This window comes from Salvelinus sp. IW2-2015, linkage group LG13, assembly GCF_002910315.2.
Source record: "Salvelinus sp. IW2-2015 linkage group LG13, ASM291031v2, whole genome shotgun sequence".
Taxonomy (NCBI): Eukaryota; Metazoa; Chordata; class Actinopteri; order Salmoniformes; family Salmonidae; genus Salvelinus; species Salvelinus sp. IW2-2015.
In genome coordinates this window covers 38641481-38656161 of record NC_036853.1, presented here as the reverse complement: position 1 = coordinate 38656161, position 14681 = coordinate 38641481, and the positions used below count along the sequence as shown (strand labels likewise).

The following is a 14681-nucleotide window of genomic DNA, read 5'->3' as shown; positions in this document are numbered from 1 at the left end:
TTAAAATGTTTAAAATGTTTCCCATGCTTGTTCAATGAACCATAAACAATTAACAACCGTTCCACAGGTGCATGTTCATTATGACACTAACAGCTTACAGACGGTAGGCAATTAAGGTCACAGTTATGACAACTTAGGACACTAAACAGGCCTTTCTACTGACTCTGAAAAACACCAAAAGAAAGATGCCCAGGGTCCCTGCTCATCTGCGTGAACGTGCCTTAGGCATGCTGCAAGGAGGCATGAGGACTGCAGATGTGGCCAGGGCAATAAATTGCAATGTCCGTACTGTGAGACGCCTAAGCCAACGCTACAGGGAGACAGGATGGACAGCTGATCGTCCTCGCAGTGGCAGACCACGTGTAACAACACCTGCACAGCATCGGTACATCCGAACATCACACCTGTGGACAGGTACAGGATGGCAACAACAACTACCTGAGTTACACCAGGAACGCACAATCCCTCCATCAGTGCTCAGACTGTCTGCAATAGGCTGAGAGAGGCTGGACTGAGGGCTTGTAGGCCTGTTATAAGGCAGGTCCTCACCAGACATCACTGGCACAACGTTGCCTATGGGCACAAACCCACCGTCGCTTGACCAGACAGGACTGGCAAAAAGTGGTCTTCACTGACGAGTCGCGGTTTTGTCTCACTAAGTGTAATGGTCGGATTCGTGTTTATCGTCGAAGTAATGAGCATTACACCGAGGCCTGTACTCTGGAACGGGATCGATTTGGAGGTGGATGGTCCATCATGGTCTGGTACGGTGTGTCACAGCATCATCGGACTGAGCTTGTTGTCATTGCAGCCAATCTCAACGCTGTGCGTTACAGGGAAGACATCCTCCTCCCTCATATGGTACCCTTCCTGCAGGCTCATCCTGACATGACCCTCCAGGATGACAATGCCACCAGCCATACTGCTCATTCTGTGCATGATTTCCTGCAAGACAGGAATGTCCAGTGTTCTGCCATAGCCAGCGAAGAGCCCAGATCTCAATCCCATTGAGCACGTCTGGGACCTGTTGGATTGGAGGGTGAGGGCTAGGGCCATTCCCCCCAGAAATGTCCAGGAACTTGCCTGTGCCTTGGTGGAAGAGTGGGGTAACATCTCACAGCAAGAACTGGCAAATCTGTTGCAGTCCATGAGGAGGAGATGCACTGCAGTACTTAGTATCTGATGTGGCCACCAGCTGCATTGACTGTTACTTTTTATTTTGACCCTCCACCTTTGTTCAGGGACACATTATTCAATTTCTGTTAGTCACATGTCTTTGGAACTTGTTCAGTTATATCTCAGTTGTTGAATCTTGTTATGTTCATACAAATATTTACACTTGTTAAGTTTTCTGAAAATAAACGCAGTTGTTTCTTTTTTTGCTGAGTTTACATAGGTTGACCCAAACAGGACAAACATCTTCTGATCATGACTCTGATCATGACTTTGTTAATCGAGAGATGCATAGAACCTCATCAGTGACATTGTTCTGAATAATTCTCCAATCACTGCATCCGACTGAAGATCGATAAGCRCAAGTTGCAGGTCAGTGGGAGCGTTATCCACATTGAAGGTGAAAGGAGAGGAAACCAACAGCATGTCATTTTCCAACACTTTGAAATCCTCAAAACGACGAGAGAACTCACCGTTCAAAGCACGCAGCAGCGATGTATACTTCTCCCGCTGGTCATCTGATAGGGAACAGACTAGTAGTGTCGGAAGGTGGGTGAGATTGTTGGCTTCTACTTGGCGGGTCAGGAGGAGTAATTTTCCCTTGACAGCTTTGACAAGGCTGTACATCTGATGTGCAAAAAGGCCCTTCCTTTGTAGATTGGAATTCAGTTCATTCATGGAGGGCGATGATGTCCACGGTGAAGGCAAAATCAGCCAACCATGGTTTATCTTGCAGTTGAGGGTAATCCACATATTTTCCTTTCACTTGCAAAAACTCCGCAATCTCCGACTTGAGGTCCCACACCCTTTTAAGCACCTTCCCCAAATTCAGCCATCTCACGTTTGTGTGGTAGGGCAGATCTGCATGGTCCGACTCTGTCTCTTCCAAAAGTGAGACAAACTGCCTGTGGTTTAAAGATTTTGCTCTAATGAAGTTTACCACTTTAGTGACCGTATCCACAACATGGCTCATTTTAAAAACACATTTACAGAGCACCTCCTGATGGATAATGCAATGCAGGAAAAAATATATATTTTCTGGGTTCAGCTCAGCTACTTGATCTTGTATCCATTTTAAAAGACCAATGTTTTTTCCTGGGAAACATTTTCAAACAGATCTTTCTTTTTGGGGCAAAGTTTTGCTACAGAGTCAATTAAACATTATTTTTAATTAATTCACCCCCAGCGAATGACTTGCAATGTTTAGCAATTTTGTGGGACAGTACATAGCTAGCTCTCGCAATTCTGTCGTTTGCTGAATGACGTTTTTTGAAAAGTCCTTGCTGCTTTTGCAACTGAGAAAGCAACTCTTTCGATGCACTTGCCCTCTGCTCAGAAGACATATTCCTATATTTCTTTGCATGCTTCGTCTAGAAGTGTCAGGACAAGTTGTAGTCTTTCAACACTAAGCACACAGCTTTCCCTGATATCTCAATAAAGAAATATTTCGATGTCCACTCTTGCTGGAACACCCTACATTCATTGTCTACTTTCCTTTTCTTTGAAATCTTTGAAAAACAGATTTTTGCCAATTTCTAGCTAGCTACTATTTGTAACTGTGACGTGTGTGTCAGCCTGTCAGTCACTGTCTGTCCTTGTGCAATTGTTATTTATACGTGACTTCAAAATAAATGTCCCACAAGCGGTGGGAGTTAAATCATTACACAGAAGGTGAGTATTCATTGGGCTTTTAATTTGAAAAACAAATATGTTTTTCAAAACTTTACTGTCGCAAATTCTTTGTGATCTGAGCATGATTCCGCGGGCCCGTATTGAATCAGGTCAATTTGCCCAGGCCTGCTGAAGACAATACTATGAACACAACACTGAGAGAAGCCAGATTGTCTCCCTTGTGTAGAACACCAAGCTCACAGAGACCATATGAACTCCACACACACACACACTGACCTCCATGCAAAAACACACACTTAGATTGAATCGAGTGTGCAAGATGAACAGAGACGATGTGATGGTGAATGGAAGAAGCATTTCCAGGCCATAGGTATGAAAGCGAAAGCATGTAGCCACTCAAACAGGTATGAAAGTGAGTGCAAGTCCTGAGATGGAGAGTGAAATGTTTGTTGAATGAGAAATGTGTATTGAGCCACCAGGAAGATGAATGTGTGATATGTATGTGCACGATGCATCCCAATGGAAATGCACTCAGAGTATCCACACATCCTTTACAATTTACACAACCACTTCCTGCAAATATGTTAGAATTTTATTTTATATTTTTTAAAGAGATAGATCAGCTATGAAATTAGCAGATAGACTTCAATACTCTCAAATAACATTTATTGGGGGGGGTCCATTGATTTTGTTAGTCACTCTCACTTAGATATCATATTAAACATTTTACTCCAACCCATGGCAAAATGTGTAGAATTGCAGGAAATTAGCTGTAAAACTGCACATGTGATTCTCCACTACATGGCAAAATGTGTAGAATTGCAGCAAACTTGATTTATAACTGCAACATTTTCTCTACGCCCTATGGATGTGGGAACTGTACCCAGACCGGAGAGCCACTGCGGCCCCTCATGATGAGATAAGATTTTTTTGTGGCCCCCACAACTGTTTTTAACTGTGTATGTTGCTAGTTATTATTACAGTATAATAACTCTATTACAAGTTGAAAATAGTATAAGTTTTAAACCATACAGTATGTAGAGCAGCAGTAGTAACAACCTGACATGGGGGAAGTGAGAAAAATACTAGGAAATTAATCATACAGTAGCAGAGAGAGTACAAAGTGGTTGTTTAACCCGTTGACGGATATGAGCACAGGGTTTGAGCATTCTACGGTGGTCACTGCGCCATATGCTCAAACCGGTGTGATTTAGAACAATTTACTCGATACGATTTACGCAACTGTCAGCGTTCGAGCTGGCCACACTTTATTTTCACAGAAACAATTTGTACAAACACAGTCTTTACAACTTAATGTCCTCAATGTGATCAGTTTATTTTTGGATGCAATGTTCAGACATTCACAGAAGTTGGACCAGCTTAACACATTTCTCATCCAAATCGGAAAGTGCAGGCTACATTCGTCCAAGTGCTAACTGAGGAAAGAGTGAGCTAACACAAGCGGTCATATTTAGCCAACTCTCTACTGACAGTGCCTTAGTGCCTTAGTTTGAGGGCATTTTGTTTTTGGAACAGTGAGAGCATTGACATCACCTGCATTAAAAAAATTACGCTGGCTGGATGGACCATTAAAATGTACACTACCGTTTAAAAGTTCGGGGTCACTTAGACCAACGTCAACAGTGAAGAAGCGACTCCGGGATGCTGGTCTTATAGGCATAGTTGCAAAGAAAAAGCCATATCTCAGACTGGCCAATAAAAGTAAAAGATTAACATTGGCAAAAGAACACAGACACTGGACAGAGGAACTCTACCTAGAAGGCCAGCATCGAGGAGTCGCCTCTTCACTGTTGACTGGTGTTTTGCGGGTACTATTTAATGAAGCTGCCAGTTGAGGACTTGTGAYGAGTCTGTTTCTCAAACTAGACACTAATGTACTTGTCCTCTTGCTCAGTTGTGCACCAGGGCCTCCCACTCATCTTTATTCTGGTTAGAGCCAGTTTGCGCTGTTCTGTGAAGGGAGTAGTACACAGCGTTGTATGAGATTTTTAGTTTTTTGGCAATTTCTTGCATAGAATCGTTTCTCTGAACAAGAATAGACAGAAAGTCTTTGTTTCTGGCCATTTTGAGCTTGTAATCGAACCCACAAATGCTGATGCTCCAGATACTCAACTAGTCTAAAGGCCAGCTTTTTTGCTTCTTTTATCAGCACAACAGTTTTCAGCTGTGCTAACATATTTTCGAAAGGGTTTTCTAATCAATTAGCTTTTAAAAATTATAAACTTGGAATAGCTAACACAGGAGTGATGGTTGCTGATAATGGGCCTCTGTACGCCTATGTAGATATTCCAGAAAAAATCTGACGTTTCCAGCTACAACAGTCATTTGCAACATTAACAATGTCTACACTGTATTTCTGATCAATTTGATGTTATTATAATGGACAAAAAAATTGCTTTTCTTTCAAAAACAAGGATATTTCTAAGTGACCCCAAACTTTTGAATGGTAGTGTATTTGAAACTCACATGTGAAAAGGTTAGTTGAATATATCCACATTCACAGTCACACTGATATTCAGTACACTATGAATTGCCATGGCCCTATGTAACGGTCGTCGGATGAAGAAGGATCGGACCAAAGCGCAGCGTGGTAAGTGTTCATGATTTTTATTTACACTGAACACTAGAACAAAATAACAAAGTGAGAAACGAAACCTGAAACAGTCCTGTCAGGTGCTGAACACTAAACAGAAAACTACCCACAAAACACAGGTGGGAAAATTCTACCTAAGTATGGTTCCCAATCAGAGACAACGATAGACAGCTGTCCCCAATTGAGAACCATACCCGGCCAAAACAAATAAATACAAAAACATAGAAAAATGAACATAGAATGCCCACCCAAATCACACCCTGACCAAACCAAAATAGAGACATAATAAGCTCTCTAAGGTCAGGGCGTGACACCCTAAGACTGGTTGGACTGTACCAGAGTATGTGACCCTCTGCAATTCCACCCGTAGCCTTGTAAATTTGCCCATTTGTAAGTTAATATTTGTCTGTATCCTTTTCTCAAAAGTCAATAGAAATCAGCATTTAACATTTGGGGGTATGTCCCCTGACCCCCGTAGCAAAAGTGTGTCCCAAATGACAGAGTTGTTCCTATGCTTCTGTGTGTGTGTGTGTGTGTGTGTGTGTGTGTGTGTGTGTGTGTGTGTGTGTGTGTGTGAGGTGTGTGTGTGTGTGTGTGTGTGTGTGTGTGTGTGTGATGTGTTGGACAGTACATGAGGTACATTTGGGTCCAGAGCCCTGCAGTACCAGAGTCCTGGAGAGAAACAAGATGGCTGCTCCATCTGTTAGGGCCTACAGAGCCAAGCAGACCACTGTGATGCTACTGTGACACACAAACACAAACACACCAGCTGCGGCCCCACCAAAATAACCACACAGAAAGACACACAGACCACAGACTGAACAAAACACTAGTCACAATGAATCTTTAAAAAGAGTCAAAGGCATCATTGAATAGTTTACTTGATTAAAACACTGACAGTATGTTTATTAAATTAGCTTTATGGCTAAAATATAGTACAGAACTTAAAGTACATCAATGTTCAGTGTCTGTGTCAATAGTTTAATAAATATAGCCAGAATTCAAAGGCCAGGTGGAGCTATTATTATATTTCCAACCTACTACATGTGCCAAGGTGCTAGTGGTCGATGGGATTCAGCAAAGTATTTCACTTGCATAGAAGTATTGTCCACACAGCTGCAGTGACGAGAATGATCCACTAGGTGGGAGAAGACATCCATTATTGACAATGAACCTCACACAACACTACACTCTTAGAAAGAAAGGTGCTATCTAGAAGCTAAATAGGTTCTCTGGCCATCCCCATAGGAGAACCCTTTGAAGAACCCTTTTTGGTTCCAGCTACATGGAAACCGAAAGGGTTCTACCTGGAATCTAAAAGGGTTTGGCTTGAAGACTAAATGTTTCCAGAGAGACCATAGTCAACGAGTATGTAAACACCATACCGTCTATGGTAAACACACAAACAAGTGAATACAATACTGCTTGTTTCTATCTCTGGTTCTTACCATGGCTGTCTACTGTGTGTAGTACCTGCCCAGCTTACCAAAACTGTTTTTTTGATAGTTCCCAGAACATTCGATAGGTCAAGGCAAATGTTCTCATAACACAAAAACTGTCCAGTCATGCTGGTGATTATATAATATTTGTATAAAACATTCACCTGATGTTGCAAGAACATTCCTAGAACATATTTCATGTGTTTTTCAAAGGTTCCCAGAATATTTCATCAGGTTGTGGGAACAGTCTGGTGGGAACATTGTGGGTACATCACAAAATGTTAAATACTGTTGAAGTAACATGGCTACAGGTTCATCTGCCTCACCTAAAGCCCATTCTTGTTTGAAGCTGCTATAGACCACCAAGTGCTAACAGTCCGTATCTGGATAATGTGTGAAATGCTTGATAATGTATGTGATATCAACACAGAGGTTATTTTCTGGGTGATTTTAAATATTGACTGGCTTTCATCAAGCTGCCCACTCAAGAAAAAGCTTAAAACTGTAGCCAGTGCCTGCAACAGGTTATCAGTCAACCTACCTGGGTACTTACAAACAGCACAGGAATGAAATCATCAACATGAATTTTTTAATTTAACCTTCACTTAACTAGGCAAGTCAGTTAAGAACAAATTCTTATTTACAATGATCTACACCGGCCAAACCTGGACAACGCTGGGCCAATTGTGGGCCGCCCTTTGGGACTCCCAATCACAGCTGGTTGTGATACAGKCTGGATTTGAACCAGGGTGTCTGTAGTGACACTTCTAGCACTGAAATGCAGTGCCTTAGAACGCTGCACCACTCGGGAGCCCCATAGGGTAGGACATTACACAAATGACTGATGATTGACAGAGAAATGTATGATAAAAAGATTGTGGGAGCTGTTTTGTTAGACTTCAGTGTGGATTTTGACATTATCGATCATAGTCTGCTGCTGGAAAAAAGTATGTGTTATGGCTTTATACCCCTGGCTATATTGTGGATAAAGAGTTACCTGTCTAACAGAACACAGAGAGTGTTCTTTAATGGAAGCCTCTCAAACATAATACAGGTATAATCAGGAATTCCCCAGGGCAGCTGTCTAGGCCCCTTACTTTTTTCAATCTATACTAATGATATGCCAATGGCTTTGAGTAAAGCCAGTGTGTCTATGTATGCAGATGACTCAACAATATACACATCAGCTACTACAGCGACTGAAATCACTGCAACACTTAACAAAGAGCTGCAGTTAGTTTCAGAATGTGTGGCAAGTAATAAGTTAGTCCTAAATATTTCCAAAACTAAAAGCATTTTATTTGTGACAAATCATTCACTAAACCCCAACTAAATATTGTAATAAATAATGTGCAAATTGAGCAAGTTGAGGTGATTACACTGCTTGGAGTAACCCTGGATTGTAAACTGTCATGGTCAAAACATGTAGATACAATAGTAGCTAAGATAGGGAGAAGTCTGTCCATAATAATACCTAGGATAGGATAAAGTACCCCCCCCCCCCCCCCCCCCCCCCCCCCTTAAAAGAGTTAGATGCACTATTGTAAAGTGGTTGTTCCACTGGATATCATAAGGTGAATGCACCAACTTGTAAGTCGCTCTGGATAAGAGCGTCTGCTAAATGACTTAAATGTAAATGTAATAAAGCGCTGCATTGCCTTTTTAACAACATTATCAACAAGACAGGTCCTACAGGCCCTAGTTCTCTCGCACCTGGACTACTGTTCAGTCACAAAGAGGGACCTCGTAAAATTGGCTCAGAACAGGGCAGCATGGCTGGCCCTTAAATGTGCATATGCCTGCAAATCGCTCATGGCTCAAAGTGGAGGAGAGATTGACTTCATCACAACTTGTTTTTATAAGAAGTGTTGACATGCTGAATGCACGAGGTGTCTGTTTAAACAACTAGCACACAGCTCTGACACCCARGTGTACCCCACAAGACATGCCACTCTCTTCATAACTGATGCAAGCAGTTGAATCAGATTTTTTTTWAAACAGATAAAAATACACCTTAAGCAGGATAAGCGGGGACACACACAGGCACACGCTTACACATACACATGATAATACACGCACTCTACACACACTTACAAATMGATTTTGCATTGTAGATATGTGGTAGTAGAGTAGTGGCCAGAGTGAACACGTTTAATGTTTTGTGAAAAGTGGTATGAAATGTATTGTCGTGTAATATTTTTAAGTGTATATAACTGCCTTCAATGTTTAAATAACTGCCTTGGCAGCAGCTAATGGGGATCCTTAATAAATACAAATACAAAACATTTTTCAGTTGTGCGGATGATTCTACAATGTTTCGTTTAGGGTGTAAAAAAAACATTCACCTGATGTTACAAGAACATTCCCAGAACACATTTCGGCGGTTCTTTAATGGTTCCCAGAATGTTTCTTTAGGATATGTCAACATTGTTGAGATATGACAAGAGATTCCCACAACACTAAGACTGTCCAGTTGTGCTGATATTCAGATAATGTTTGTATCAGGTTGCACAAAACATTCCTTTGATGTTGCAAGAATGTTGACAGAACAGCCTTACTGAGTTTTTTAAATGTTCCCATATCGTGTAATTTGGTTGTGAGAACAGTGTGGGTATATTACAAGAGATAGGTTCACGAAACACAAAATATGCTCAGTTGTGATGACGTTCATAAAATMTTTAATGGTATGTTGCACAGGACATTCCTATAATGCTGTAAGAATGTTGACATAACATCTGGTCTARGTTCTTTAAAGGTTAAGGTTGATTAAGTTATGGGAGTTGTCTGGGATGTTGCAAGAATATTATTGTGACATTCGCATCATTGCACAGAACATTCCCACAATGTTGCACAATTTCCAAATAAGTCAATTTTTATGATGTTCATAGCATATTTGATTGATGTTCACGCAGTATACATTTTACTTTGTCTTGGAGGTCCTCAGAACATTGCAAGAACATAAGTTTTACCAAATATTACGACAACATTCTCAACATGCAAATTTGTAGCTCCTTAAAGCATAGCAAAGCAGGTTGGAATACATCCCTATTATTTTTCTCTCCAGATTTAATGGCAATTCGCATTCATAGTACATTTGAACAGCATTTAATCATACAAGCACACCCATATTTTACACATATGTTGACAATCTGCACATTATTTCATTCATAGCAGTGATGTGAAAAAAATATATATACATTTTATCAATATTAATTTTGTCCTCTTCATGTTTTTTCTGCATGATAAAATCGATTTGTGAACTACTACTCCCCAATTTTTGGGAGGTCTGGTAAAAATTTGCAGAGGCCAGGGGAAAGGCAGCCTTGCTGTGTACACTACCATTAAAAAGTTTGGGGTCACTTAGAAATGTCCTTGTTTTTGAAAGAAAAGCTATTTATTTTTCAATTAAAATAACATCAAATTGATCAGAAATACAGTGTAGACATTGTTAATGTTGTAAATTACTATTGTACCTGGAAATGTCAGATTTTTTCTGGAATATCTACATAGGCGTACAGAGGCCCATTATCAGCAACCATCACTCCTGTGTTCCAATGTTGTGTTGTGTTAGCTATTCCAAGTTTATAATTTTAAAAGGCTAATTGATCATTASAAAACCCTTTTGCAATTATGTTAGCAAAGCTGAAAACTGTTGTGCAGATTAAAGAAGCAATAAACTGGCCTTCTTTAGACTAGTTGAGTATCTGGAGCATCAGCATTTGTGGGTTTCGATTACAGGCTCAAAATGTCCAGAAACAAAGACTGAAACTCGACAGTCTATTCTTGTTCAGAGAAATATGAAGGCTATTCCATGCGAGAAATTGCCAAGAAACTGAAGATCTCATACAAAGCTGTGTACTACTACCTTAACATAACAGCTCAAACTGGAACTAACCAGAATATAAAGAGGAGTGGGAGGCCCGGTGCACAACGAGCAAGAGGACAAGAACATCAGAGTGTCAAGTTTGATAAACAGACTCCTCGCAAGWCCTCAACTGGAGGCTGCATTAAATAGTGCCTGCAAACACCAGTCTCAATGTCAACAGTGAAGAGGCGACTCTGGGATGCTGGCCTTGCACTCAAATAATAAATGTGTATTGGCGTGAAAAAAGCAGATAGGCAGGACGATAGGCAGAGCTCGCCTTTTGGTAGTTACGTTTTAATAAATTTGCCTACAATAATAACAATGATAAAACAAATGATGAATACGAAAACATTTATAAATGAATGTTCCAAAATGTTATCCTACCTGAATAGCGAAATGCACAGTAGCCTGCATTTGGCTGCACAAACATTCTTCTCATCTTCGTCCACTACAATATGAAAACATTCCCCTTGTAGCAGGGCTCCAGACTAACATTTTCCCCTGGTGGCACGACGTTTTTAAGTTTTTGGCACCAGCCCATGATTTGGTTGCACCAATTTTTTTTCACGTCTTCACGCCTGACCTCAGATCTCACCACACGCCACTGATTCATAGTACATTTGAACAGCATTTTAATCATACAGACACAACCATATTTTTTACCCTTCATATTTTGASAATCTGCACATGTGGGTTTTAGCCTGCAATGTTTGGTTCCTAAGCCAGATKTTTTATTTTTCATGATCTGAAAAGCAAAACTTATCCTAGATCAGCACTCAGTCTTGGATACCTTGGAAATATGGGCCCAGAAATATGTAGAATACTGTATAGAGAGAATGGATGAAGCGATGGCGAATATCCCAGTTACCAGTATGTCCCTGGGTTAGTTATGTCTAAGAAGACTAAAACAGAAGCATGGAGTTCCTGATTGTCCATACTGCTATGGCTAAATTCCGAAAAATGTAAATGTAAGAGAGCTTCCCAGGTGGTGCAAAGGATGAAAGACCTGTCTTGGGAACCAAACAGTGCAGGGTCAAACCCAAGATGTGCATATTGTCAACATATAAAGTGTACAAAATATGGTTGTGTTTGTATGATTAAAAGCTGTTTAAATGTTCTATGAATGAAATAATGTGCAGTTTGTCAACAAATGAATGGTAAAACATATGGTTGTGTTTGTATGATTAAATGCTTTTCAGTATCATATGAATGAAATTAAAATGCCATGTGTATCTTTCACACCTTGTAGAGGGACTACAATTCAGTCCTCAAATGTGACTTGCCATTCAATCTGGAGAGAAACATAATGGGGATGTATTCCAATCTGCTTTAAGGAGCCACAAATTTGCATGCTGAGAATGTTAGGTAAATCATATTAGGTAAAACATTTTCTAAATGTTCTAGAAATGTTTGGAGGACCTCCATAACAAGTAAAATGTATATTACGTGAACATCAATGGAATATTATGTTAAACCTGAAACAAAAATTATATGAATGTCATAAAAACATACTTATTTGGAAATTGTGGAACAGTATGCAACATTGTGGGAATGTTCTGTGCAACCTTTCTCAATATCACAATAATATTATTGCAACATTAAGGGAATGTCCTGTGCAAGCTACCTTAAACATTGTATGAATGTAACTGAGCATATTTTGTGTTTTGGGAACCAATCTCTGATACTATTCCCACAACCTAATTCATGTTCTGGGAGCCTTTAACGAACTCTGAAAGGCTGTTCTGTCAACATTCTTGCAACATAAAATGAATGTTTTTTTGCACTCTGATACTAACATTATCTGAATGCCAGCACAAGTGGACCGTTTTTGTGTTTTGGGAACATATATTTTGAAATGTCCACACAATGTTCCCACCAGACTGTTCCCTCAACCTAATTAAACATTTTGGGAACCTTTAAAAAACAGACAAAATGTGTTCTGGGAATGTTGTTGTAACATCAGGTAAATGTTTTTAGCACCCTAAAATGAACATTGTATAATCATCCGCACAACTGGACAGTATTTGGTGTTTTGTGGACATTTCTTTTGTGATGTCCCCACAATGTTCACACCAGACTGTTCCCACAACCTAATGAAACATTCTGGGAACCATTACAGAACAGGCAAAAGGTGTCTGGGAACGTTCTTGAAACATCACACGAATGTTTTATACAAACATTGTATAATCATCAGCACAACTYGACAGTTTTTGTGATATGACAAAATGTCGGAACTTTCACAGAACCAATTTTGGTTTGCTGGGAAAACATTACTGGTACATTGTGCTATTACATTACCTGGAAACCTAATGAACTTTTTTTTAGAATATTCTGTGGTGGTTGTTATAGAGGATATTTAATTTAAAACATAAAAAAATGAATTGTCGTCAAAAACATTCTTTGATAAAACGTTAACTACAATCTTAGCTAATGTTCTGGAAATGTTCCCGGTTTGCTGGCTGGAGTCTATGCAAACATTGAGATGTGTTTAAACAGTCATGGAAGATTTTTWAATTCCTCTTATGCTTTGTTTGTTGATGCAAGCACTGTAGGGGGATTCCATTATGATATTGTGTATGAGTGTGTGCTAAGAGTGCGGGATAAGGTACAGTGTGTGTAAATAGGAAAGTGGAGACCAGATAAAGAGAAAGAAGAAGAGGACAGAGGGGGAGCAGGGTCATACAGTACATCAACAAAGGCTACGTTTCACTTTCATGTGCATGCAATAATGTATTGCATGTTTCTCTGTGTTGACATTGCACACATGTACATAGCTGTGTCCTACCTTCATAGGGGAGATGTGTGCATGGGAGACGTATCCGTGGACGTTCTCTATTCGGGACAGTTTCTTCTCTGCTACCTGGACCAGCTCTGGCCGTCCCTCTCCCCTGCCCTCCGTGCCCTCTCTCTCTCCCCTGTTGTGGTGGTGCCTGTCCAGGGTTCCATGGTGGCTGCGGAGGGTCCCGTGGTGGCTACCCGGCAGCTCCCTCTCTCGGCCCTCCAAGCCAGGGTAGGGGTGCTGAGGACAGGCCTGGGACTGACCTTGGTCCAGCTGGGGGGTTGAACTATCTTCATCCTGAATCCTGTACTTCTGTAAAGTGGTAGATGAAGGGGGGAGAGAGGGGGGTAMGCAGAGAGAAGAGGGCAAGAGATGGGATAGTGAGAGGAAAGGAAGAGATAAAAAGGGAGTGAGAGGCAAAGATAAAATAGAGAAGTGAAGGGGAAAGAGGGGAGAGGGACAGGTTTCTGTTAGTTTTCAGGTCACAGTGGAAGAGGACTAAGCACTTCTAAATGGGTTTAATGTCACTCAGCTAGAACTGTATGAAGATCAAACAGACTTTGTTCCATCACGCTGAGCATACACCACTGGTGAGTTGTGTGTGTGTGTGTGTGTGTGTGTGGGTGTGTGTGTGTGTGTGTGTGTGTGTGTGTGTGTGCGTGCGGCGTGCGTGCGTGCGTGCGTGCGTGCGTGCGTGCGTGCGTGCGTGCGTGCGTGCGTGCGTGCGTGCGTGCGTGCGTGCGTGCGTGCGTGCATGCATCTGCGTTTGTGTGTGTATTTATCTATAGGGCAGGCCAGGTGTAGGACCAGTGTGGAGCTAAATAGCTTTAGGAGTGTTTCCCATTGTTCCATGATGATATAGCCATAATAAATAATAATAAAATAATGTTGCTGGGCAAATACACAGCATGATCACATCTAAAACCCTTCCCTTTCACTTTGACCACTGCCTCTCACTGGGACAGCACATACCCACCCAATCAACCAACACAGCACCGCCACAGGGCTTTGTCAATCTGGGCCGCTACCAGACAGGTAGTGGGATTTATTCAGACCATGGAAAAAAACACAAATTATTTGGACTCTCTGGGCAACCAGTGATTGGCCAATGAATTAACTACCAGGGAGAAATGGAAATCAGCAGTATTTTTAACCCTTTACACTCTTGAGAAGTGGCAT

The 14681-nt window shown here is 41.0% G+C and overlaps 1 protein-coding gene across 1 annotated transcript in view; it reads right to left on the bottom strand.

The window, feature by feature from the left end:
* LOC111971430 (discs large homolog 1-like protein) overlaps window positions 1–13590 on the bottom strand; it is a 216117-nt gene extending 202527 nt beyond the window's left edge. Inside the window, exon 1 of the mRNA XM_070446257.1 lies at window positions 13509–13590. Within this exon, the coding sequence (XP_070302358.1) occupies window positions 13509–13514 (6 nt within the window). The 5' untranslated portion in view covers window positions 13515–13590. The remainder of the gene's footprint in view (window positions 1–13508) is intronic.
* Window positions 13591–14681: the final 1091 nt, after the last annotated feature.